The sequence below is a fragment of the Struthio camelus genome, chromosome 27, assembly GCF_040807025.1.
Source record: "Struthio camelus isolate bStrCam1 chromosome 27, bStrCam1.hap1, whole genome shotgun sequence".
NCBI classification, from domain to species: Eukaryota; Metazoa; Chordata; class Aves; order Struthioniformes; family Struthionidae; genus Struthio; species Struthio camelus.
In genome coordinates, this window is record NC_090968.1 from 7,578,291 (window position 1) to 7,604,820 (window position 26,530).

Below are 26,530 nucleotides of genomic sequence, written 5' to 3' on the forward strand. Positions count from 1 at the left end.
CTTATGTATGTATGTATGTGTTTTTTAGAATGTAATTGAGAAATTTGATTGCAATTTTTAAAACTCTGTGGACTGCTCACAAAGACTTTGCTAGGAGTCTTTCAGATGCAGAAGTCAATTTTCATAGACTCATAGAAAACCTCAGGCTCGAAGAGACCTCCAGAGGTTGCTTCAGTCTCTGGTGACCTTTCCTTTCACATCTGGGGCTCTCTAACCTTCGTAGTTTTCAATCATGTTGTGGCACCTACCGGCCTCCTCTTAGGCAGGAGGTCCAAGGTGTGGGCACATCTGTGCTGGCAGTGCAGAGCAGCCCCGTGTCATTTTTTGGAGATCCAAGGTGCAGCTATGGGCACAGCCATGTCCTTTCTGCACCTGCTGCTCTGCCATGATCACTAAGACCTCCACATGTCGACACCTAAGGACTCAGCTGGCCCCGGAAGAGGGAGGAAGTGGTGCAATCCATCAAGCGTGTCTCCATTTGCCTCTCGGGGCATGGGCTGCCCTGGGGTTCGGGTGCAGGCACTGAACCCAAGGCACAGGCCTCCTCTTCAGCCCTATAACCTGCTGCGCTGCACCCAAAATGCTGGCCAAATGGACAATTTTGCTCTGTACCAGGTGCCCCTTGCCCTTTGGGAAGAAAGCTGCATACTGAAAGTCATCTGAGTGCATCTAGAAGTGGCCTGAGCACAGGCTTCAAGCATAGCGACTGTAAGGTTCCAGCCAGGGCCGCTAAAGAGAAGCTGCCCCAAAGGCAGCCTGAAAGCACAAGCCTCCCTCTAGCTCCCAGGCCTTTGCACAGTAGCTCACCAGCAAGAAACTAGCCACTGCCAGTAGCTTGGTCTCTGTCAGACAAACTAAGTGAATATTGGATATTTGTTGTCAACATATGTTTTTCCTATGAAACAGTATTCAAATAATTTTTTTTTCAAAAAAAGTTACTAAAAAAAAGTTACTAAACATTTCAGTTAATTTAAATGTTACCTCTGGGTACTTAATTATCTGTGGCTGTAACAGAAAAAATGTAGCACAGAGTCAATGATTCACCAAGCAGCTGAGTAAACAGGGATTCAAATTATACCTACGTTTTCTGATCGGAGCTTTTTAGCTGGGCAGCCTCCATCTACGGGATGAAGCATATAATAGAGGCGAACTTTGCTTGCATGTTTCCGACTCTGCAAAAAAAGAAAAAAAGCAAGAAATGAAGTTACAAAAAGCAAGATGTTCTGGTCTGTTGCACTCTCTACAAACCCAAAACGCAGTTAAGATTTCACATCCCCTTGAGATATGTATCCGACACAGGAGGAGAAAAGGGGGAAAGACCCAAGTGAGGAATATCTGCATTTCATGGACAAGTCCATGGGTTTTCACAGAGCTCGCCACTGAGCTGAAGTGAACTGTGGAACGATTATGGCACCTGCTGTTAGCAAGGGGAGTGGTCCACCTTTGCTTTGAACACTGTCCTAAGTCCTGCTGCCTACAGCCCCTTGGAAACACAGAGGAAAAAAGAAAGGTGAGAGAAGAGCAACTTTTGTTATCAGGCAATTTCCATGGCTGGAGAGACTGAAAAGACGAGGGTTACTTAGTTTCAACTGGAGACAGGAGAGCATCCTAAGGGATTAGATGCATACCTACAAACAATAGAAAATCCAGAGTTCCTAAACTTTCAGTAGGATGAAAGATACGAGGGGTATAAAACCTCATGCTCTAGGAAATAAGCCAACTGAGAGCTGCCAAAGGTTTGAAAGAAATTTCTCCTAGGGGTAAATTATCAGATAATTGTGCATTATGAAATCTAATGGTTTCCTCAGAAACAGCTGGTGCTGGCCCCTGCAGAGCAAGGATAAGGACTACGCGGATCCCCGGTCTGAGCCCATTCTCCCTCTCCCCAGCAGAGCCAAATGCTGCCATGAAAACGCGAGGGCTGGTGCTCCAGGCTGAGCTGCACCAGCAAGGGAAATCCCTGATCCAACCTGATTTGTGTTGCTAAAGAAACCAATCCCAGGAGCCGCGGCACCGTTTCAAGGTCGTTCTGCTTTACTGAGTCCTGCCCAGCATCACCCTACAGTGCGGGCAAGCGCGGTCCTGGCCCAGCACAAAAACCGCTCCTTTCTTCCAGGAAAGGCACTGAGCAGGCACCTACCTTTCAAACACTATTCACACCACAGAAAAGTTTTCAGGGGACCTATATTTTTGTAGAGGGATCAGAAAAAGCTGAGAGATGCCTGGATGAGACTTTTCCTATGAAGGAAACACCAGGAGACTAAGACAGTGAGAGTAGTTTTCACACTATGTTCAGGCACAACTGGAGCTTTGGTCATACCAGCATCAATAGACAAAGCAATCCCTGTGATTTTCAAAATGTAAAGGAAGATTTAAAAGCTTCTACAGCAGCAGGAGCTCAGACACATACCTTCAAAACACGCCTGCACTGACTTACAATCAGAGTCCTTGTCTTCCAGTAGGTGTAAGGGGGCAGGAGGGGGAAAAAAAAATCAGCAACCACTAAATAAATGCATCTGAAACAGACATGCACAGCAGCTATTATTATGCAAATGTTTTTTCTGAATTTCCATTTCTGATTGCCTTGCAGAACAACGGCACCATAATATTATAATTTCAGATCACAGACTTGCAATTTTAAAAAATTAAATTACCATTAGAACGTAGTGGAACGTTCTTTTTCCTGCGGTGTGAACTTGGAGCTAAATTTGCACGGAACTAAATTTGTATGCATAAATGTGACTATGCAATAATTTTTTTTATGGAGCAAATCATTCAGGATAAATAATTTCAAATATCCTTCCCCAACTTCTCTTCCTGCATGCTCTCAGGAAACGTGATTTTCTCTGACAGAGCTCAGCTCTCTCTACACCTGGTGTAGTAAGAGATAAGCACAAAAAACCGCAAAAGCTTCAGTTATCAGTGCATAGAAGTCCAGACACTGATGGCGTCATTAGGAAAGGATAAAGTAAGTGCTGGGGCTTAGGTCTGCAGAGGCATGAAACTGCAACAACACCAAGAGCACCCTGTGGGCCGGGAGCCCAGGGACCTCTGCCTCCCTTCAGACACGTTGCACCGCCGCTGTGCGCGGAGGAGATTTAAATGCACCGCGAAGAGGCTGCAGGCCGGCAGGACGTGAAGCAGCAAACATCACGTTGGTCCTCTGCCTCCACAGCTGGGAGCCAGGCGGTTGCATCCCGGGCTCGGACACTTCCGATGCTCCGCAGCAAGGCTCTGGACCTCCCGCAGCAGCCAGGGACTGGCTGAAATCCAGAGCCTTGCAGCTTAATGCCTTTCCACTGCTTAATATTTATACTTCTTGGAGCAGCCAGCCAGCCTCAAAGTGTCCTTCCCACAATCATGAGGCTCTTCCCTTGGGTTAGTTTAATCCAGCACTTCATGCTGTCTAGTTATACACAACTATAGCCTGCTGCCTGGCTGAATTTATAGATAAAAAGACTTTAAAACAAAAACAAAACAAAACAAGCAAACAAGACGAGAGAAGATTTTAACAGTAATCATTTTTAGTGTTCCTTCCTGTGGCAGTCAGTTGTGCAATAAACGACGTCCAAATGTCAGCGTTAAAAGGCAACGAAGCTCCAGCCCTCTGTAAAACACCTCTCACCTTTATTTATGCATTTGTTTGGATTTATGAATGCTAAGGAAAAGGAATAGCTTACATTTGGCATAGTTTAAAACTACATGGATGAAGTGCAGCTTTATTATCCTACGGTTATAAGAGCAGAGCTTAAAACCTTCCCTGCGCTTTGCAAGTATGCAGTAGCATCTCATTCCCGCTGAGGGAGTGGAGGTAGCACAGCCTATTTGTCAGCCCATTTTATCTCTGGTATTTTCTACATTTACATGTGTATTTATCATCCTAACACCAAGGCAAGAGTGAAGTGATTATTCTTAGTGCACTGCTTGCAAACAGCCCTGCTGGTTATCTTTTCCCCTCCACAAAGCAACTTGAAATTTGCAGCTTTGACGTGTGTGAAAGGGTAAGTGCTAAAAGAGGTGGCGATACAGCCACCGTTGGCAGATCTGCTGCTGCCGCCCGCCCAGCAAGGGACTTTGCACACTCCCAGGCTCAAACCCAACTAGATGATCCAGTTCAGAAGATCTGCATGTTTTAATGAGTTTTGGAGAATACGATGACATAAGAATGTCTGAAAATAGCTATAAGAGGTAAGAAATGGCAATAAATACTGCATAAAAATGCTCCATCCCCACCATGCTGCAGGATCCTTGAGTCGATCCCAAATGCAAAGGTTCACTGGGACATTCCTGCAGACTAGCTCATAACTGGTTTGCCAGTTAAACATCTGTTAACAACCAGTATCCAAATTAGCGCAGATATGTGGGAAAGAAGGGCCAAAAGAAGAACTACATACAGGAATTGGGGAAATTGGGATTAAGCAGGATCTGGGCTCATACAACTCCCATTTTGATATGTCTCATAGCATGCACAAGCTTTAGAAAAGACAGAACTTTGACACATCCGTAAATCTAAAATCTGGGATGAGAACACTGCCTTTAAAGGTATATGTTTATTCATCGATAGTCACCAGAATTTTATCTTAGGGTGAACTAAGGGAGAAGTTCGCCGCCTGTAAATATATCTTTTGTAGCTTTACGAAGTGGTATGCCAAAGGCATTCTCACTTAAATTCTCTGCGTTTAGTGTCTGGAGACAGCTCTGTTAGAAGGTAAAAAGTCTAGCTTAATACTATACACTTTAAAAACAACTGTCTCTATATGAAAAAAAGCTTAGAAAGCCAGCCTGCAACTGCAGGCTTCTGCACTGTAAGCTCAGACACTATTGTACGAGGGTTCATCAATAGAAGTAAATAAAGAGATCATTTCTATCTACATCAAATCTATATTAATACAGTGTCTGGTGGCAGAGGCAGAAGAGTCCTGACAACTCAACCTAAAACACAAAAGGGCAAAGCAGAGCTGCACTGTGCTGTGAAACTCAATGTGATTTTGCGTAAATCACGCCTGGGCAGGCGTCTTCCCAGAGAGCGCCGCGCCGAAGCGGAGCAGGCAGTCGCGTCCCTGCAGGGATAACGGCGGCCGCGGGACCCCGGGACTTACGGACGGGGTGGGCTCAGACGGAGCAGCCCTCCTTGTCCAGGGAACGAACCCTGGTTTTACCTCTGGAGCTGGGAAGGCGAGGGCCAGGTCAGCTCCCTGGCTCAGGGAAGATTTGCTCATCACTGCTGTCCCTGAACGTCTTCCGCGTAAATTTAGTAATATCAGCGATGTCCCAGGGAGGATTCAGACCCATCTGCCTTTACAAAGCCAGAACTTGCTCGCAGAGGCTTCAGCGTGGGGTTTGCTGGCCCGCACGTTAACGCACAGAAACGCCTCTTCCCGCTGCGGTCTGCCTGCCCGATGCGAGAGATGCTCTGCAGCCGGAGCTCAGTAATCCCGCAACAGCAGCGGGACCTGCTCCCACTTCGCACCACTGATTTAAGCTGACCTGACAGTCTGAAATATCTCACCATCTTGCAAGGGATTTCATGCTCCCCCCGCCACCTCGCCAGGCGCACGTCGGCCGTTTCTGCTGCATTCCTCGTGCAGCAACTGCTTCTGATCTAATTTCTCTATTCCCCTATCTTCTGCTTTTTCACTCCTCTGCTCCCAGTAACATCTTCCCACCGGCCTGCCTTCTGCCCGGGCCAGCCCTGTGGCACAGGCCACGGTCCGAGCAGCCCGTCCCGCCGGGGAATTGCGGCCGTGGAGCGCAGGCAGCAGCAGGAGGTGAAAAAAGCAACTTTCCCAGCAAACCCTACCGGCTGTGGCTTCACTTAGTTTGTAATAAACTCTTACTTAGAAACCTGTTGGTTGGAATCCTTTTAGTGTGTACTGTGCTGATTTTTTGTATCCTGGCAGTTTGTTAATTAAATTGCTATGAAACGTGCAGTCATATGATTACATCAGCTTTATTACCTGTATCAGCCCGGCTTGTAATCCTGTCAAAGCCATGAAGTTATTTTGGTGAGATGCGTTTCTCTAAACCTCATGCAGAATACCTATAACGTCGCCCTCCTGAAACTGCCTCTTGGAGCCCCTTTTCGGCAGCTGCCTGGCTGGGAGGGCTCCGTCTCCCCCCGCTCCTCCCCGCACAGCTGCGCCTGGCTCTGCCTCGCTTTCCTCTCGGAAACCTCCTCCCCTTCCCAAGTCCATTACAGATCAGCAGTAATGATGCAGAGAGCATGGACAGCACCTTTCAAGCACTTGGTTGCAAATTACTAGACCTGATGACTCAGAAAAAAAAAATCTAAATTTCATAGTTACTAACAAACTTCCAAATTCTACTGGAATGGAAACCATTTATTCCTCATTCTGTGATATAACAACATCCTCTGCCTTTATTTAGATAGAGGACAGACGTATTTTCAGAAAACGCCTTCTTTTTTTGCCTCTTCTGCCCACACAACAAGCAAACACTATTGTCAAGATCCCTGTTGTTCGTCACAGAGACAAACTCCCTTCTGTTATTCCAGACGCTGCTGGATGCCAATGTCCTTTTTCTTCTTTTGAAATTTTTGCAAAGCCTCATTTATAATTTATGTTCATTTCTATTCACTTCCCCTTTTTCCTCCGTGAGTTAATTTTTTTAAAAGTGTCTACTCACGCTTATGACTTTCCGGGCACCTAGATACGTGTTTGCAATTCCCAATTGCACGCAACTAGATTTTCACCATCGTGAAACTAGCTCCTTTAAAGCAACAGGTAGGCATGTTACTGGTTTAGATGTTATTTTGTTTACACCTAAAGGCAATTAATTGGTGATCTATTCACCATTCGTTCATGTTATTTTTTTCCAAAAACGTGATCGTTTCCTCCCTACTTGTCAAGCTGAATCTAGCACAGATTCCCTCATGCCTGCAGCACCGTTACCCTTCCAAGAAGTCCCTGCTGGGTGTGTTTGCGACCGAGAACATTTCACTGGCCCTGGTAGCTTCTCCCAAATCTCAACCACTGCAATTTTAAAGAAAACAAGACTACAGACATTTCAAGTGAAACAAAGAGCAGTGACCTGCTGCACCCAATGTCAATGGCTTGCGAGGGATAAAAGGAGCTGGTTCTTCTGCCACTCAGCTCAGCAGTCACACGAGGTCAAAATGGCCAATCAAAGCCTGACAAGTTTAATTAAAATCAACATTGTTATTGCTACCGTTACCTTCATAAGAGAAAAAAAAACCTCACCCCCTAGAATTTCCTTTCTAGCATGAACTCAAAGCCGTTCTCATGGTCACATGAAAATGCATTTCTCCCAAGAGAGCTCAGAAACATGCCGGCAGCAGGAAACACTTTCCCTTCCTCCCCCCTCTGCTGCATTTGAAATATTAATCCTACAGCAGAGCTGGAGAGGGCTCACACAGGTAACTCGGGAGACCTTTGGAGAAAAGCGTTTCTAAATTGCGCTTCTTCAACAGAAAAGAAAATACTGCCTTGCAGGTTTTTCCCCTTGGTGCAGTGCCCGTCATGCAGGCGAGCCGGGTGGGTGCTCCGCGCCGCGGAGAAGGCGCACCAGGCTCCCAGAAATCTGCGATACTTCCTTACTTACAGGATTTCTTCTGCATCGGGAATACCATCCCTCTGGACCAAACCCTGCTCTCGTGCAACTCTCAACCCAAACGGGATCCGGGCTCAGCTCTGCCAGCTCCCCCATGATGTGCAGCTGCGGATCTCCAGAATAGCAGGGCATGGATTTTCTGTCTCAGGAATAGCAGTTTCTACTATGTGATCTTTACCTTTACTGTTTCCTATATCAATTCTGACTGTAGTCAAAGCATTTCCTGTGCTAGGCACCACAGTGTGCCCTGCAGAGAGAAAACCCACTCACTCGTTACAGTCCCGCCCGAGCAGAGCAGCATCGGCAGCGAAGCTGAGCACCTCGGCTCGTGTCAAACCGCCGCTTTGGGAAAGAAGAAACGCATTTTGGAGTGGTCCCAGCGAGACCTGCCCCCGGTGCCTGGGCTCCCCTATAGACCCTTGCTTCTCCCCCGCGCGCACCAGAAGTCCCTTGGCCTTGACGTACAGATGCCCAAGGTCTGCGTTAACGTCACGATTAATGCAGAAACTCTAACACCAAGCGGGGAACAGCGACAGAAGAGCTGGCGCAGATATAACGTCTCCCTCCGTAATGCTGGTGCAGCACGGCGCTCCGCGAGGAAGCCACCGCTGCCACGCTCGCTCTCGTCCCATCTTCCGGCATTGCGAACGAGTCCCTCCTAACGTCTGCCAGCGCAACTCGTCTCGGAGAACCTGCTCAGCCCCGGTGCGCCCGCGTGGGAGAGTTTCGTCGTCACAACACAGGCAGCTGACTAAAGACTCTTCTTTCAAACAGCTGCAACCCAAATCCAAACGCAACTTGTGAGCTTAAAGTATTAAATAACAGCAAGACCGAATACCCGGGACAAACGAGCGCCTCCCCCGGCGCGGGGAGCGGGACGGGGCTGCCCAGGGGACGCGGAGCCGCAGGAGACGTCCGCCGGGCGCAGTGCACCAGCCCGTCTCGAGTAACCCAGGCATGTGCAGTCGTGGCCACTTTTATTCCAGGAGCTGTGTAGGCTCAACGTGACATCCCTTGTGGCTCTCCATTACTGCTAACCCCAGGGTCTCACCCGTGGAGGATTTTACTACTCTTCTAAGAAAAGTACCCTTTTGAACCTCAGCTATTTTTAGTCAGAAATGTGACTTCGTATGGAGGGAGCCTTGAGACAGAGTTGAATTAGAGGGCTTTATCTCTACTGTGTTGCTGCTGTTTAGTAATAGATTTTGGCCCAGGGAGTGCATTAAAAATAATGCTTAGCCATTAATGTTGACAACAGCGTGGTAACATGGAGCCTTGTAAAGTACCAGTTTAATCTAAATTGGTTTTCTGAAGCACGCTGTAATCCAGTAGCTAACGCTATGCTGGTGAGTATATACTTACCGCATGCAGAAAATGGAAGAGGCATCGCAACATCATAAAATATTGGCACCCATGTGTATCTTTTGCCTATGATGTGTGGCCACATTTACCCCAAATTTTACCTTCTACTGTTAAATGGCACTACGTGAAATGGGTACCAAAGTAGTTTGCAGAAGGCCTATACATGTACACTCAAAAAACAGAACAGCACCTACATCGTCTTTGCAACAGAACCACAAAAAGCTTTCCACAGCCTGAGTTTTTCTTCCCGAGCCAAGGTTCTCCTATCATCAAACATCAGCAGTCTGGAGAAAAATTGCTAAAGCCTGAGCTGCCACCAACACCTACATAGCTAGTGCACATCACAGCGGGACAATTCCTCATCAGTTGCGGGGAAGGATACAGGAACAGGTAGGACATGCTCCTCCTTCTTCATCCTCTGAAGTATTGACAGGTTCCCCTCGCTAAAGCAAACCACCACTATGCAGGTAAGCGGCAGCAACGGCAGAACGGACAGAGGAAACCAACGCTAGTAGATGTTAGTATTCCCATCGATAATACGCAACTAATGCCAGCAGACACCTTGACAAACAACACGAGAGCCCTCTGCAGTCCTTGTTTCCAGCTTCAGCATGTCCTTTCTGCTCCTCCAGGGGGGTCAATGATTTGTCCTTCACTGTGCAAAGCTCTCAGGGCTGCTGCGTCGCAGAGGTGAGAGCCGAGGTCCAGCCTGAGAGCCGCAACTGCAGCGGCACCAGCCAAACCTGCTCAGCCCACGAGCACTGCCGTTTGGGCAGCTACGGGTAGGGGCGCCAAAGGAAAATCCACCCTCAGCCAAAGCAAGCAGCAAGACATATTTAGTGGCTCTTTCTATCAGTGGACTAGAAGCCAAAGAGCTAAGGAAAATGGGCAGGAAGCAGGAAAAAAAAATAAAGATTTTGCAGGTACGTCGCAGCCCCTCTTAGCCTATAGCATCTCAGGTGGGGAGTTCACATCAAACACAGAATATTTGAGCTCTATTGTAGCGCAGCATTTATTTTGTTAAATAACGTATGTGCTCTTCCACTGCATTAATATTTCAGATGTAGGATTGCCTTTCTGAGCACACGCATCTCAGTCCTAAGGCGCTAATGTGCCAGTGGTAAACAATGTTTATTATTCCTCCAGCTGAGAGATCATTTTATGCAAAGTTTCCTGGGGAAGGACAGCCCAACTGGAAGCAGATTAACTGGAGCACCACTCAAACCACGCGCAGACAAGAGCCTTGATGAGGCTGTCGATGCTGCTCACGGGAACCGCTCGTCTGCGACAGGGTGGGAAATCCCGGGGAGCGCTTGCCTCCCACAGGCCGAGCCAAAGGGCACACCGCACTTTATTTGCTCTCCTCCGTTTGCTCAGCAACGGAATTTTAATAAACTTTGCTTCTGCCCTCCCCATCACCTCTCAGACACCAGAGCAAGCTTCTGAGTACCATTCCTGCTCTTTGCGAGGTGAGCCAATAACAGCATATTCACATTACACCTTCCTGGGCTTCTCTACCTACAAACCTGGCATATTTCTTCATTTTAAATGAAAAAGTAAAGTACCTTCTGAATACCCGAACCAATAAAGATTACAATGAAGGAAAGTGTTATAGCAGCTTCAGGAGCAAATGTGGTGATGAATATGCAGCTCAAGGTGGAATCTGAAGGCAACTTTGCCTATTTGGTAATTTTCCTGCAGGATTTTCAAGGAGAAACTTGCAAATAAACGGTAACATCTTTCTAATGGCTGTGAACACTTCTGTACAGAGATGAGGATGCAGAGCTTGCTAAGACAGCTGATCTTTTTAATTTACAGAGCAATGCACCAAAGGGACTGCTACAGCCTTCTCTCAAAGACAGAGCTGGAAGGAAATGTTAAATTATGGGTGATCTTGATGGCATCCAGCAACAAAGGGGCTTACCACTCCAGAGGAAGGTAAGATGCGGAAACAGAGAAGAGGAGAAACCCATCTCTAGAGCACAGACTTTCAGTGCAACTGCAGCAAATAAACTATAAGAGATGATGAGATTTTTGTAGCCCACTGAACTAGAAGCCACATGCTGAAATCCTTTCCAATGCTACCAGCTCCCCTGAGCTTTGGCAGGGTCAAACCGCACGTGGAAGTGTATCGGAGCTCGCCGTGACTGTCGTTTGTACTGCCTGAATATCTCATGGACAAAACCCTACCTGTACAAACATAGCAGAAACGGAGCATGCACAAGAGATTCCCGTTTTCAGGAACATGCTTCAGAAACGTGGAGAGGCGGGGTGAAAGTGGGACACCAGCAAAACCGCTGGGGACTCCGCAGCGCTCGCGTCACCCCACCTCTAGCGGTATTTGCCCGGACAGCCCTCAGATCCTCCCAGGCCCTCGTCCAGCCGTCGGCATTTCCTGCTTCCTACTTCCACAGCCAGACTGCGGCTGGTTCTTTTCTAGATGCCCTGCCTGGGCCTCTGTGCCAGGTCAACCACGGTCTCCAGCCACCTTGGCGGGGACAATCCTTCCCTCCCTGCTTTCCCGTGGTTTTTCTTCTCCTCCTCTGCCTAGCGAGTTGTGGCACAGGCAGCTCCCCCCACCTGGTGCAATCCACCCCTCCCCGACTTCTCTAGCTCTGCCCCTCGCAGAGCGACGGCAGCGGCCCTGAGCACGTCAAGCAGCGGCCAAATGGGCACAGAGCTGCAAGAGCTTCTGTTCACAGGGCAGCTGCCTCAGGGATGCTGTGCACCACCTTTGAAGGGTGAAAGACATCCGAACAGGGGCACCTTGTTGATAAAAGTCACGGGAGCCCAATATGAGATAGAGTTGCTATAGCACAGAGCTGCTCCGAGTCCCAGCCGCTCCCCCAGCTCCTCTGCACCCAGATGCAGACTCTGGGTCACTGGCTTCTGTTTTTCCTCACCCACAGATATTATTAAAGAAAAAAAAAGAAAAATCAATCCCCTTATTTTAAAGTTTGCTTTCAAGACACACACTGTGCTGTGCAATCAAAGCTGGAGCACAAAGGTCGCTCGCTGCGAGAGGCTGCCTGGCTCCGGGGCCAGCACAGAAGATGCCCTTAGATGCGGCACCAGCCCCTCTTGGAGGGCGCTCCCGGCGGAGGAGCCGCAACACCGGCGCGGTCCCACCCGAGCGCCCGTCCTCCGCGCTGGCTCGGGAGGCGCCAGGCAGGGCCGGAGAGGCTCGAAATACCAGACAATCCGTGGCAGATTTTCCTCTGGGCACTGCACGTTTGGCCACCAGGGACCTGCCCCGCGCAGCCAGCACATGCCTGGAGTGTGCTGCATCGCTCGGTGTCCTTTACGGTAACTCTTACCTAATTAGTCACCCCATTTCGCATTTGTCTCTCCCATGGGGAAAAAGAAAGGTGAGCCAACGAACACGGGGAACACTCGGCCCATCCCGGCAGCGAGGCGTGCTGCTACCTAGCAGGGACGTTACCAGGCATCCAGACTTGGATGCTTTATTCCAACAGCAGAAACAGGAAGAGAGTTTGCTGATACTACAGGGGGCAAATTACAGTATTAATTTCCTTTAAGAATTAAAATATTCAGATGCCTGATCTTTTGGGCATTGACAGCAGACAGCGAGATCCCTCTCTTCTCCCGCTTACCGCTGTGCGGAAGCGAACCGACATCTTCAAAGCAGCCTCCCGCGACGCTCAGCGCCACGGCACGCAGAGAGCTGCTTACGGCATTTTCTCGTTTGGGCAGCTGCAACCTCATGGCGAGTCAATATCCCAAGGGCAGCTACTCGAATCAGCTCTCCCCTAAAGTGCACCCTGGATTAAATAGCAATACCTGGCAGCTTCACGAAGAGGAAAAGGTTTTGTGGATTCTATCGTGGAGGAGAGCAGAAGTACAACAGAAATATCAGACAACACCACAGACAAGAGTTACACAAAACACATAAAATAAGAACAGTATTTTGCTGTATGTCAAGTTCGAAGCCAAAATGTGCTACAAACACTCTGATTCTTTTGTCATTTTTCCACTATACTTGCCCTTGGAAATAATACTGCTTAATATTGCGCAACTGACATCAAATTATTTTTTATTCCTGGCAAAGCAGTGCAGAAGAAGAGAAGAGTTATTGGTTGATGATTTGGAGAGGGAGATGAGAGAGCAATTGAATGTGACTATTTCTGTTTGGCAAGATAAAAACATCCCCCTTTCATACGCTGTTTCCCTTTATTTTAACATAGGGAAATGTCTTATTTTGCATGCACAGAGGAGCCAAGATTTCAGGGCCTGGCAAAAGGCTGCAGCTCTTGCTCGGCAGTGCTAGAGAGGCAAGTCAGGGGTTCCCTTCCTCTCTGATCCGCAGCTCAGCAAGGGTCTGGGTGCTGCCGACCTGAACAAACCGTGCCCTCGCTGCGCCCGCAAGCCCCAGCGTCGCGGTGCTGGATCGCGCTCGCCACCCCGGGCACATCTGGACCCTGCTCTAGCACTGCTGAATTCGGAGACAGCCCTGCCACCAGTTTCGGTGAGAGGAGGAAGCAAGCCCTCCTGCACGTCTCAGGAGCTGCAGTGCCTCCCCGAAGCGCTCGCGGCTTGCGCAGAGCTGCTGCATCACCTCGCACCCAAGCCCATCCCTGATATCTCCCATCAGCTGATTCCAGAAAGCCAAAGAAAAGTGAAATTTCAGAAAACTAGGTTGGATTAAGCTATGTGTATCTAAGCCGTTCAGCTGAAGACATTTTCCCATGCGGTTCTCCAAACGCTTCAGCGAACACTCTTCTCGGGCCTTCTGAGCTGGGTGGAAGTACTGAACGATTCTGACATCAAGCATACGCACAACATTGTCTGGAATTCACCTTTTGGAGCATTTCAGTTTTCCCCATAAAGTTTCAAGTAAATTCAACTTGGCACTTTTATATTGGCACTAATTTTCTCCAAATCAAAAAGCTGAAACAAAGCAGCTTTAGAAAATCAGGTGAAAATCTCCTTGCAGAAAATTTAGTCATCTTAAGTTGATACTTTCCCCATTACAAAAAAACAGTTTTGACCATTGAATGCTTTTAACAGGAAAAAAACTTGTTAGAAAATTATGACTACTTTTAATTAGGAAGAACCAGTGATTTTTACATGGATGCTATTAACTACTTGGCTTGCAGCAAGGGCTGGAGGTCTCTGGCAGGATGGAGCTATAGTACATTTGACACAATGGTTTTGTAAAAGAACAGTCATGTTGTGAATCCTGATGTTATAAAAGTGAATACGTTCACCACAAACTTAATTTATTCATCTGGCCAGGGAATAGAAACATCTTATGACTCAAGCGTCTAACAAAAAAAATAGCCTTCTCAGTTCTTGTAGCAGGTACTCGGAACAAGCTGCTTATGAAACAGTGTCAGAGCAAGAATTATTTGCAGAAATTACTCTCCAATAATTTTCAATGATTAATGGATGTGGGGAAATCACACACTGCTTGTCCAATATCTGCATAGAAAAAGAGGCTAAGTTCACCTAATAAATGATTCACTACAAGTTATTTGCTCAGGTCTCTTGAAGCCACATCCAACTCATTGGAAAAGAGACTAGAGCGTTGCAGAAAGATTTTCTATTCGCATTTGCAGTCAGAGCACGTTGATTCTTTGGAAGCTCTCCCGCAAAGTTCAATGCTACATTGAGCTGCAGGCAGTGCAAAGGCGACCAGAGGGAGCATCAATAGTTGCGGTGAAGAATACGCAGATCTGCCCAAGCCCCAGAGAGATCTACTCCTGAAAACACGCATGTTGCACCACCACTACCTTCCTCATAAAACCTAAGGGCAGATTTTCAGAACTTTTCTCTTATTGCATCTCCAGGTCCCCCTGGACTGGGATGTCACAAGCATTTCGGTTACGCGCCGGAGGGGTGACTAGAACAACCGCTCCAGAAATCGAGCCTTGGTACCAACAGCAGAGGCTGCTGCTGATGCATGGCCAGAGCATGGCATAGCTGCAGAGCAGAGGCATCTCCAACCTCTTGGGCCCATCAGAAGAGATTCCAGGCTGGGCACGAGCAAGCCCCGTTTCCTGGGACTAACAGGCTTGCTTGCTTTGTCCCTTCAGGTTTCCAACGCTCTGCTTTGTGTTATGCAACCCAGCAGGCAAGGTTATATAATGGCATTATTGTGTCGAACGTCAACAACATCTACTGGGATTTCACAGGGGATGACAAATGAGCACAACACCTCACACCAGAAATATACAACAGAAAATGTGTTGTTTTCTACATTTCCAAAACATCTGCTATGAATCAGTGATTCAGCTCATACCCACGGCTACAGACACAGGAAAAAAAGAGGTTGGCTGCATACCCCATTGCTCGCAGGTAGCTACTCCTGTTTCTGCAGCGCAGCTTCTTTGGCCAACTGCAGGCCAAAATTTGGCATCCTCATCACACATTATCAAGATCCGGAAGGTGTCCCTAAAACTACAGCCTTAGACTTCACAGCAGCTGCTAGAGATCTCTGCTGCACACTTGAGGGCAGCTAGAGCAGCGTTCACAGGGAACGTGTGCTTGGGCAAATTCCGTAGGGCATGTAAAGTGAATTCATTAATGCAACACAGCACTCCTGGATACTGCACGCTGATTAAGCTTCTTGTGCCAGGGTGGCCCGTGGAGACATACAATCATCTACCCTGTATACCCATTGTAAACATTCAAATCAGCGCAAAAGTTTGGGGAAACGTCATCTTCAAGGCCTTTTAGCAGAAAACCTGATTTCACTGAAATGCTGCAGACATTGATGGTTTTAGTGTATTCAAAAGCAAGGGCAAAATTCAGCTAAGCCACACAGCCCCCATGAATGCAGAAATCCCTCTTCCCCAAGCTTTCCACATGCATCACTTCTTTCTCCTAGAGCCCTCCAGAAAAGGCTGGACCCATATCACCTGTCCTCCCTGGACACGGTCACAGACGCAGCAGGTGCCACCCGGAGAGGACGGTCCCGCGGTCCCCGTGTAATTAATACCATGCAAAGGATGACTGTCTGTTCTCTAATACTTTGCCAACAACATCCACCACAGAAAGTGATCCTTCACCCTCTTCTTAATTTGAAGATGAAGAAGAAAATTCCTATTCTCATTCCTGGTTAACAGAGACAGCCCCACCTTGATTATTTATGCCATTCTGCTGCAGAGCCCAATGTTTCCTTGTTTCCCACACCCACAAAGAGCATGTGTCAAGATAAGGACTGTACAGTGTTTTGCCTTTCTCAGAGGATTTCACAGCAGCACATCCTTCAGTAATTTCCTCCTCTTTTTAATAGGAATTTATATAATTTTGTTTTGAAGATATGCAGTGCTGTTAATTGCTGTTCTAACATGTCTCTAATGATATATCCCTTCTAATTGTTTATTGCTTGCCTACTTCTTAAGTGCTTAAATACATTCACAAATACTAATCTACTTTCTACACAATCAGTGATTCCTACTCAGTAAAGCATAGCGCAGCACATTGAATATTAAAACTTGAGTTCTTTTTGCTGAACTCTTAATTGATCTCCTTGCTAACTACATTTCTTTGAAAACTAGCCTGAAATTGTGTTCAAATTGCAGCCTGTCTTTGCAAATTCAGACAGGCAGAAAATGCAACAGGCAATGTTGCAGCGACATTGTTTGCAGATTAATATGCCACCAATGAAAATATTATTTTGAACTTTGACTTTTAAGAGAGCGATTTTAGATGCTGGTGTAGCTACTTGCCAGGAGCACAGAAGCTGGCACCACCCTGACACACGCAGAGCGGAAGGAGGGGAGGACGGAGCAGCTGCAGACCACAGCGTAAACAGCAAAGAGCGTCCTACCTCGTAATGCGCCACGCGCTGGGACTCCGAGATCAGCTGAGCGCTGCATACTTTGCAGTAACTTTCAGTGAATAATTCCTGGTCGATGTCAGATGATTTCATCTGTTTGCAGCAACGCAAAGAAAAGAGACACAAAGAGAATTAGTTACAAAACACTGGTAAAACAGGATATCGTTGCATTTGATGAGGATCCCTAAAGAGACAAGGCTAAAGCAATACTTGAGCTGTTTCCACCGCAAGCGAACAAAACCACGTACATAGCCAGCTACACCTTATATTGCTCATGGCTTGAAACACACTCAACCGTTTGTTCTACAATAAGAAAGAGCTGATAAGGAGTTTACTATAAAACATGAACCTCATTATAACCTGGAGGAAGGTGTTTTACAGCTGGAAAGGTGCTCTGCTACATTTCTCAATTTAGACATGGCAGGAAATTGCTTGGGTGATTTACTGGGCTTTGCAGTTCCCAAACAGCTGTTTAAGTATTCCTGTGTTCCCTACAACTTCCAGTAACGACACTCACAGCTTGATGAGTGATCTGGTTCATAGGAGACCTTAAGTCCTCCTTCATACCTTCCTCGTTGGTGCCTGATTTTGCTTGCGTGAACTCTGTATTGATAGCCAAAACGCATATTAGGAGAGCTGAGGCTTATAAGAGACTGAACACATGGAGAGCCAAAAAAACACCAGAAGTAGCTTCATAGGCAGGGTATTTAAAATAAATAAATAAAATTTATTTTGCAATTCAAGAGGGAAATAGAGGCTGATACCTCCTGAGTACTGCCAAGATTAAGTCTCTATTAATTCGCAGTCATAACAAACCCAGGCGCAGTGAAGAGTGATGATACAGATTGCATATTATTAATTTCATTGATTGGAATGAAAAACAACATGAAATAAACAAGTTAGGAGATATCATTAGAAGAAAAACGATCATGTGGAGCAAGCCCTGTCGGTTGTGGGGTTTTGCAGCAAAGACCTGGGCAGCTTTTCTGCTGCCTCGGGGCACAGGGACGCGCTACGCCGGCCGGCGCCGTCCATGGCCGACTGCAGCCGGTTTCCCGCGGGACCGGCCTGCGGAGCCGCGCTCCCGGGGCACCTCTGCCTGCCGGCCCTCCCGGAGCTGCCGAGCCGAGGGGTCGCTTGCACCAAATCCCCCAGCCGAACAGCGAGCTCGAGAGTATTAAGATCCCTGCACTTTTTAAAAAAACAAGAAGCTGAGCAGACACCAGAGACTCTCACCCTGGAGAGATAGACTAGTCTCCCCCTCCAGCCTCCCTCCAGAAGAAAGCTTATTTTGGTGTTCATGGTCTATCAGACAAAAGACAAACCTGAGAGTTGCTCTACTGGTTCCATTTCTGCACGGATGTTTGCTTGTTTTCCTTTGCTATCTGCCTAGATTTAATCTTCATTTACTCCGTCTAGAAAAATGCTGCATTGAGAAACTTTCCAAGACACCAATAGACCTTTTTAAGAGTACAAGAAACGTTGCAAAATTGCATCAAAGACAAAATAAAATGAAAAAAAAAATCATCACTTAAATACAACAGACTGACACAAGGCAAAGCTAAGAATCTTATTAAATCTTAATCCAGCAACCAAGGCAGAGGCAGGTAATACTGCCTTCATCTGCATGCAGCGTGCAATGCTTACAGTATAAACTCTCACTGCAAAAATCAGAGCAAACCAAAAGCTACTCAGTATCAGCTTATCCCTTCAAGCTCTGAAAACAGATACCAAGTCTATTCTGCCTCTAACATATGTGCATATGAATAGGGTTTTCTGCCCCCCCCTCCCTTTGCAGCAGCAGGGGCTAAACAGGCTTAACCAGCAACAGGATTTAATGTCTTGTCTTTAAGCAGTAGCTTCTGGTGTAGGTATAAGATTTGTTAGCCTCAATATTGCCTGTTAGGTTTTACACGCTATTGTTACTACACGAGGATATAACGCATCTCAACAGGTGAATACAGTTATTATGCCAACTACGTGAAGGCTACGCAGCAAGCGCTGTGGAATGATTCATGCACAACTATCCAACTTACCTAATAAAGCCTCTCCGTAAAGGCATACCCTAAAGCAATTCCTAAAGAGCACAGTTACAGGCTACACATGACAGAAGCACTCCCCACGTGGTATCTTTGGAGGTAAATTTGAGTACCAATGCATCCCGCTAGCAGTACAAGCCAATGGAAGAAAGGACTTTGGTTAGTAATAAATTATCACTAGGAAGCCAAGGAGAATTTAAGAACCTACAGTTTGTCATCTTCTTCTGTGAGAGAACCTGAATCCTGCTCCTGCTCTGCTCAGGACAGTCAAGGACCCTTTGCTAACACTGCCTGGAAACTCTTCCACGCACAGGCTCAAGCAGCGCTCGCACCTGCACTGACTCAGCTCTGACTCGGGAAGCACGCAGCACTCACCAAAATGCCCACACCCACAGGACCCGACCCAACCCTCCCCTCCCAGGTGGGCTCCCATCTGCCGCTGACTCAGTCCTTCCTCATTCAGCCTACAGATGAAATGACCTTCAGCCGAGGGTGATTCAGTTGTGACATTCAAGTTGGTGCTAAAAGTTAAAGGGGACTTGGGCTGAAAGACGTCTCCCTTGCTGATAGTCACAGCTGTTTGTATGATGCTTGACAGAGCTAGAAGTAAGGAACTATCACCCATGAGAAAAAGCACACCTACAGCTGCAGTTGAGCCAAAACCCCTTGCTATGTTCCCTACACACAAGAAAAACCACATCTTAAACACATCAGTTTCATCACAGAAAAAATGTGCTACCCGTTAGAAATCTGGGATTGGACCTTGGATCAGACATCCTCCCCAAACCCAGACTGCAGCTCTTCCAGCCCATCTTCTCCCTGCCGGCAGGGCTCGCTCTCTAACCTGCCCCAGGGAGCCCTGGACATTGAGGGATGAGGGCATCTTCATGCACTTGTGAGCACCAGTGAGGCCAATACGCAATAGCTAACGTTACTCCTATGACTCCCACATTTGCAATTTGCCCTCTTACTGATGGCTGCACGTATTAATTGCATTACTGCAGTACCAAGGAGCTCTAGTATGTACCTCAGGGCTCTTGGTTTGATACAGACACAGAGCTGCATTTCCCCGAGACGGAAAGCAGACAGGACTGATGCCAGCCAGCTGGGGTGGAGGAGCACACACCATGCCAGCCAGCACTCACGGGAAAAGCAGCATCCTCCTGGCCTCTGTGCTGGGATAGATCCAAGACCACGCCTGACCTCCTAGCAGATGTTTTACAACACAGCAGCAGCAATTCCCTTGCTCACTTCAGCTAAGGCTTGATGCTTTCCACTGCAGCTGCCTTTTCCTTCCAGTGCTGTCACAGCAGCCTGCGGAGCGACTCCCGGTTTACACCGCTCGTACGAGAGCAGAATTCAGCCGCCAGCCCCCCACCTTCCCCATGCACCTGCCCTTCCAGGCCTTGTGCAACACATCGTATTTCCCGAGCAACTGCCCATTGCTGGCTCCGTTTCTCTTGCCCGTAAAGCAAACCCTTATAGTTTTGACTCGGGGCAATAGCCGCTTTTGTCCCATTTTTCTGCCCTACTCCCGGGAAACGCTTGCTGCAAGTGACTTGCCACATCCTCCCCTTCTGCGAGTGCTCTGCCCAGGCAGGACCTCAGCTTCTCCGCAGGAACCATCTCATGCCTGCCCTCAGTGGCAGGACAGCCACACGCCAAATCGCTTGACCTCCTCAAGCAGCATGACGGGTCCTGCTGCTGGCTCCTCCTCGCCTTCCTCTCATTCAGCTGCTGTCAGAAGCACAGGGCTGTTGCTCCCCCCGGGTGTCATTCAGGGGTCGAGCTCTTTCGCTCGGTTGAGGCGCCGGACGCATAACTGCAGCAGCGAGCGCAGCAGAGCACGCGAGTCTCCTTCGTGCTGACGATGCAGCTCTCCGTTCAGCGACAGGCGGAGAGGACCAGCAGCTGCCTGCGCCCCTGGAAGCGGAGCAAGCCCAGGATCGCTGGGTCGGGCTGCTGAGCTTACGGAGAGACAGGCGCTACACGTCAGGGAGCAGAGGCAGAGCCGAGGGCCCTCATCAGACTGAGGAGCCTGCCAGAGGGTTTCACTTCTGTTTTCGCATGTATTGCTTCTTAAAAGTAATGAAAATGACAGAAAGGCAGAAGAGTGAGGGATGGAGATTAGGGAGAATAAGCGGAAGCAAAGCCTTCTTTATGCTCTTACATAAATATACTAGGCTAAACTGTAGAGAGGATTCAGGCATATGTAAGCTTGGCTACTTAAAATAATTAGAAAGCTTTGGTAGCAATAACTGCTTAGGACAAAATTTATTATGAACGGTTTGACAAAAATAGAAGATTCACCTTCACAAAGGATATTTGCTGCCTCCATTAGAAGGCAGATTTCCATGTAAGCATTGCATTACCACAGCACCATTTATACAAACCACCCTAGCCAAGCTGCCACTAGAAACACAGACAGGCTGAGAACAAGTTTAAACTGAAGTATCGACCCCTGACTTGAGAAAACACAGGCTTTTACTTGTCCCACGTAAATACAGCAGAAGCAGCCATAGTCCTCTCCCCTTCTCCGTAACCCTCTCGTCTCTGCGCTGCCAGAGCGCTCCCAATCAGCCTTTCCGAGGGGCAGCCCTTTAATCTGGCTGCTGCATCCTGCTCCGGCTCTAAACAAACCTCTCACGTTTGGTGGCTGTTAGCGGGCTTGCCTTTGTTTTTCTTCTCTCTAGTACACTTATATTTTCCTTTATAGAATAACATTCCAGAGTAGTACATCAAAAGAACATCAAGGTAATACGCAGTGAAAACAGCTGCTTTATTTTCAAAGTTGATTTTCCGTTCCAGAAGTTAGACCCGCCTTGATTTCATCTAGCTGTTCTTGCAAACAGATCAGCGATAGGGAGCTAGGTTAACGGTCTCTCCTGCTGCTGCAGCGTCCAGGGAGCTGCCAGGCTCCAGGCCACAGCGCCACGTTTGGTGATGAGAGGAAACCGATCCGGATCGTCTCTCACCAACGGTTCTGCTCAAACAGCTCTGGTTATCTCTTCCTCGTCCTTAGAGCAGGCAGAGGTGCTGCCTCCTCCCCACCGGTGTGCGTCTCGGGGAAGCTGAGCTGCCCCAGGGGCTTACGAAAGACATCTCCTGGTGCTGCTTCGCTGGCCACGGCAGCGTGTCCTTTGTGGGTCTGCACCCAAGCCCCTCCGGGCACCGTAAAACAGGTGCTCTTGCTGCCGTGGTCCTCAGGTGCCCCGGGATGCTCGTACAGGTCCACGGCTGATGTTCCCCCGGGAAGCTGTGCAGGGACCCTGCTGCAACGCAAGGTCCAAAAGAGGAACCTACCTGCTTCTGGAAGGGATTCCTGCAAGACGCTGCAGCCATAGCGAGGCACCCGCCGCTGGCATCTGTGCACAGCTGCAAGGGCTCTCGTCTACAGCAAAGGGCACCTTCTAGACATGAGGCTGTGGGAGAAAACAGCTTTGTTGTGTGCTTACCTGACCTTGTTTTCTCTTGCTCCAGAAAAGCTGTTTCTTTTTCTCCATTCTGTCTCATCTCAGATACACTCTGCATTATTGCTCTGTAGGTCAATGCTAACACTGGATTTATTAACTTCCTCCACCTGCAAGTGTCATAAAGGAAGTACCCAGGCAATTATTGTTTATGTATTTCTAATCACTTAATTCCACTTTAACTCTCCATGTCCACAAGTGCCTAAGAGTTGCTAGAATTGACTAGTCTTTGGCTGATCTGCACTGTGTAACCTGCCTTGGTCCAAAAGCAGTGCGGAACCAGGGTTTTTCTGCTCCACCGCCACCAGGCAGCACTCAGCCTTCGGCGTGTCTGTGGCTGCGAAATACCGTGTGCGTCTGAGGCGCTTGTCGAAAACCACAGATGCTGAGCAAGAAGGGATATGTTCCCTGTACCTTCTCAGAGGTTTTCTTTCAGAAAGTTGAAGAATTAATGTGCGATTCTCATCCTTGCCAGCTGGACTCAAACCCTTCAGCTGAACAGAAGCTCTTGGACTGCACATCAAGTTCTACATATTTCAGACTCTTCTCTCCTCTTCCTTACGTAGAGGCATAAACAGTGGTGCCTCCAAACACTGATCACTGTCTCCTGTTCTTTCAGTGGGGTTTATTATTTATTATTTCCTCTTTTATTGGCAGTCGAGTGTTGAAGATGCCCCCCCTTCCCCACTCCGACCAGTAACCTCTGCACAAGTCAGCTCAGCATCTCCAGGAACGGCAAACTGTGTCACCAGAGACTTCATCTTAAACACCTTGTGCCATATGGCTATGATTCTTCTCAGCAGTTTCAGCGACTATTACAGCTTAATGAAAATCAATTTAATGGGGCTGATTCCCGTTTTTGGCAACAGCTAGAAAGATTCCAAGTAAGCTGCATTAAATTTTAGAGGACAACAATCCACATATTGACATCAGAGACACGCTCAAAGCCAAACTCCTTCTTTAAGGATATGCTTCATACCAGACGCAGACGTGTTGCGTGTGCAAGTGTCACCAAGGAGGGTGCTGGAAGTGCCCCTGCAATAAATGCTTTTGCAATCCAGACCCAGGTAAGGCAGCAAAACTGCTGCAAGACCTCAGGTAGGGATAGAGAGGCAGCTGGGTCGCTGCGAGCGGCAGCAGTCCTCTGCTGTTGCAACAGCTCTCAGAGGCCTTTGCTGATAACACAGGAGCAGAGGAAGCACAATCTGCATTCACCTCTGGCAAGTATATCCCATCACGTTTCCGACAAACACTACGGTAATCCCATTTCAAGCAAACTCCCTCAGCAAGCTGCTTCTATTTTTATTTTTGTGCTGCTATCAAGTGTATCGTCCCCTTGTTTCTTGAGCAATGAGCTGATTTGTGTAGGAAAATAAGTTCCTTAATAATGGGAAATTCACAAATGCAAATGCTCCAGAGTAACTGGCCCATATTCCAGCTCTGAAACATGAAAGAGCTGCTCTAATTCCAGATTTTGCCTTTTCTATCACTTCACAAACTACAGTTATTACTTTACACTGTCATTTATTTCTATATTTCAACAACAATAAGCAGAAAACCATGAAAAATCTGAGCGGCTGCCGACCACTTCATGTCCTTTCAGGGTAGGGAGCCTGAAAGCGCAGCACCATCCTTAGACTAACCAGCCTGTTGTCAGAAGCAGACGGCTTGCAGCTTTTCCAAACGCTCCTTCTGTGCTGCCTGCAAGTGCCCGCACAGGCTGGTCCCACGGCACTTAGAGCAACGGCTCAGGACGGGACATGTTAAATGGAGACGGCAAATAAAGGATCTAAATCTGAGATCAGAGCCAAATCCCTGGGTAACTGTTGTCTAAACTTTACAACACACACCTCAGGTACAAGTGTAAAAGTTACAGGCAAACATCAAAGCAGCTGCTCCCCGCTCTGCTGCGACTGCAGACGTGCTAACCTTACATCCCCAGCCTCGTCCTCACCTCGGCGAGGAGATGAAAATACACAGTCCTGAAGGACATTGCAAGGAGAAGGGGGCAGGAACCTGTGCCAAGTGTCCAAAAGAGACTGCATGAAAAATCAGCTGCAACCAGACCCAGCAGGAAAGGCGAGCCCTCGGGTGGCCCGTGTCCAGGCTCCCTCTCACCACCCTCTGGGCGGACAAAACCCACCGGTGTTTGCGGGAAGGAAACCGCTTTCCCCCACTCTTCCCCGCTGCCAGTTGCTTCCAGCTACAGCTCTGGCTTTCTGATTGAACAATTTTTTAATCACTGCTTCTCTCTGCCCAAATTTCCCCCCCGCTTCCAAACCCTGCTCCCAGGTTTCAGGGAGCATCCTCGAACCACCCTCTGCACAGGGCTGTTCTTCTTGCAACAGCCCCAGACCCCTTCCTTGTCTGCAGTAATGCGGGCACATTCACTCCTGCACGTGCATAAACCCAGATCAGCCTCACCAAAATCAGTAACTGGTACAGGAAAACAGGTTTTGCATCATCATTTAACCAGTAAGTACCTGAGACTTTGGAGCGCTTCAGTCCCGTTGATTTGGTCCACTCACAGTCCAACAGACACTGGCTCTGGAAGGCTAAACCCTTCCAACCCGGACAGTTAATTTCCTCTGCTCTTTTAACAACCCTTTTATAATTGGGATTGCATAAACCTGGAAAAACACCAGCCTGGTCTCCGCGCTTATGCCCAGCTCCCTTAAACCAGGTCGTGCTTCGCCACGCACCAGCATGTTTTGCTACGCACTTATCAGGTACGAGAGAGGCCATGGGGATCGCGCTGGGGACTCGGGAAGTCTTGCTCGGAGCCTTGCCACGGAGATTGTTTGATCATCTGCTTGTCGCGATGAAAAGAGAATTTCTGCACACACTGATTTGTCATATTGTACGAGCAAGGACAAGTAACACTATGTTATAAAGCACTAAATTCAGCAACTCTGTTTCAGTCAAGGTGGGGGGGGGGAGAAAACTTTTTTGGTCCCTTACTCAATGTATTCTCAAAGGTCTTAATCACCTTTCCCAGAACTAACAGCTCCCCAAACCCTCCATATTGAAGCACTAGAGATGTGACAACTGAGCATGTGCATGAATGCCAAAGGCAAACAACAAGCCAAAAATTAAATGCCCGGGTTTTCACGTGTCATGAATTATTTGCAGCTTTTCCTACTGTCACTCTCCCATGGATTAACTCTCATGTAACGTTTTCTGATTTCTTCAGTTGTTTAATTTGTCTTGCAATAAAAAGGGAAAAAAAAGTCTTTGCTAATAATTAATGTGCTTTTAGCAACTGTGTCACTGCACTTACAACAAGGCATCTGAAGAAATGCAAAATACTGCCTTTTGAAGTGCCTTATTCCTAGCACTATCAGCATGATGGATGGTTGAGCCTGTTTTGCGAGTTCAAGCTCTCCTTATGCTTTTATCGGCTTTAGCAAGGAGCGCTCTCGACGCTCGGCAGCTACAGCAGGCCCCCAGCCCAGAGAGCACCTGCAGGTACCGGGGGAAAGGCAGGTTATCGAGAGCGCATCCACTGCCCGTTTCCTGCGGGGACGAAGAATGTCACCGGGGCGGACGGGACGGGAGCGTCCCATGGCAAAGCGACAGCAGGAGCCTGGCTCGCGCTGCACCCCAGCGGTGCCGCGCCGTGCCCGCGTCCCGCCGGCGAGGAGCGCGTTGAGCCCCGTCCCCCGGGCAGCCCCTGCCGCTTTCAGCTTGTCCGGCTCCCGTCGGACCGGAGACACGGCCCGTCCCTCCGGCGTCCGCCCGCCCTCTGCCACGCTTCGCCCTCCCTGCAAGCCTTGTCGGGTCCAAGGCTCATCTCCCTGCTCCCCGCCGTTCCCCTGAAATCCTCTCCAGAGCCAATTTGCTTCACTGCTGCGTTCAGCCTTTGATGCGTTTTGACATGCTTTATTGGAGCTTTGGAAATCAGAACAAGATTGTGTGTGGCATGAGCTGGGGAGCAGGAGAAATCCTGCACATGTCTGCTCCACGTGTCAAAACAGAGGAAAGGCTGAGGAGACGCGCAGCGGAGAGGAGACGGAGCTCGACCTGGGCGTCCCAAGGGCTGCTCCCCCCGCTGCTCCCCCAGCAAAGCGGTCAGCTGCTCCTTGGCTGGGACCTCTCCTTGGTGCTCCTCAGGACCAAGAAAGGGACACTGGAACAGGCAGCGGCCTCTCGCAGCCAATAGCAATGGCATTTTTGGAAGGAGATCTACCTCGTTCCTCGCTTGCAGGGTGACGGCAGCAGCCAAGGAGACAGGGCAGGAGCAGCCCACGCTTAGCCGGTGCACG

General features: G+C 48.3%; 2 protein-coding genes across 6 annotated transcripts in view; one reads left to right on the plus strand and one right to left on the minus strand.

The window, feature by feature from the left end:
* GOLGA7 (golgin A7) overlaps positions 1–26,530 on the plus strand; it is a 227,725-nt gene that overhangs the window by 97,186 nt on the left and 104,009 nt on the right. The gene's annotated exons all lie outside the window — the stretch shown is intronic.
* The window catches only part of ZMAT4 (zinc finger matrin-type 4), an 84,725-nt gene that overhangs the window by 47,239 nt on the left and 10,956 nt on the right, over positions 1–26,530 (minus strand). For all 5 annotated transcript variants that reach the window (XR_011136480.1, XM_068920802.1, XM_068920801.1 and 2 more), the window contains exons 2-3: positions 16,748–16,849; positions 1,083–1,172 (exon numbers count right to left, since the gene is read on the minus strand). Coding sequence is in view for 4 of the 5 variants with exons in the window: in XM_068920802.1 (XP_068776903.1) it covers positions 1,083–1,172; positions 16,748–16,849 (192 nt within the window). In the remaining variant the exon portion in view is untranslated. The remainder of the gene's footprint in view (positions 1–1,082; positions 1,173–16,747; positions 16,850–26,530) is intronic.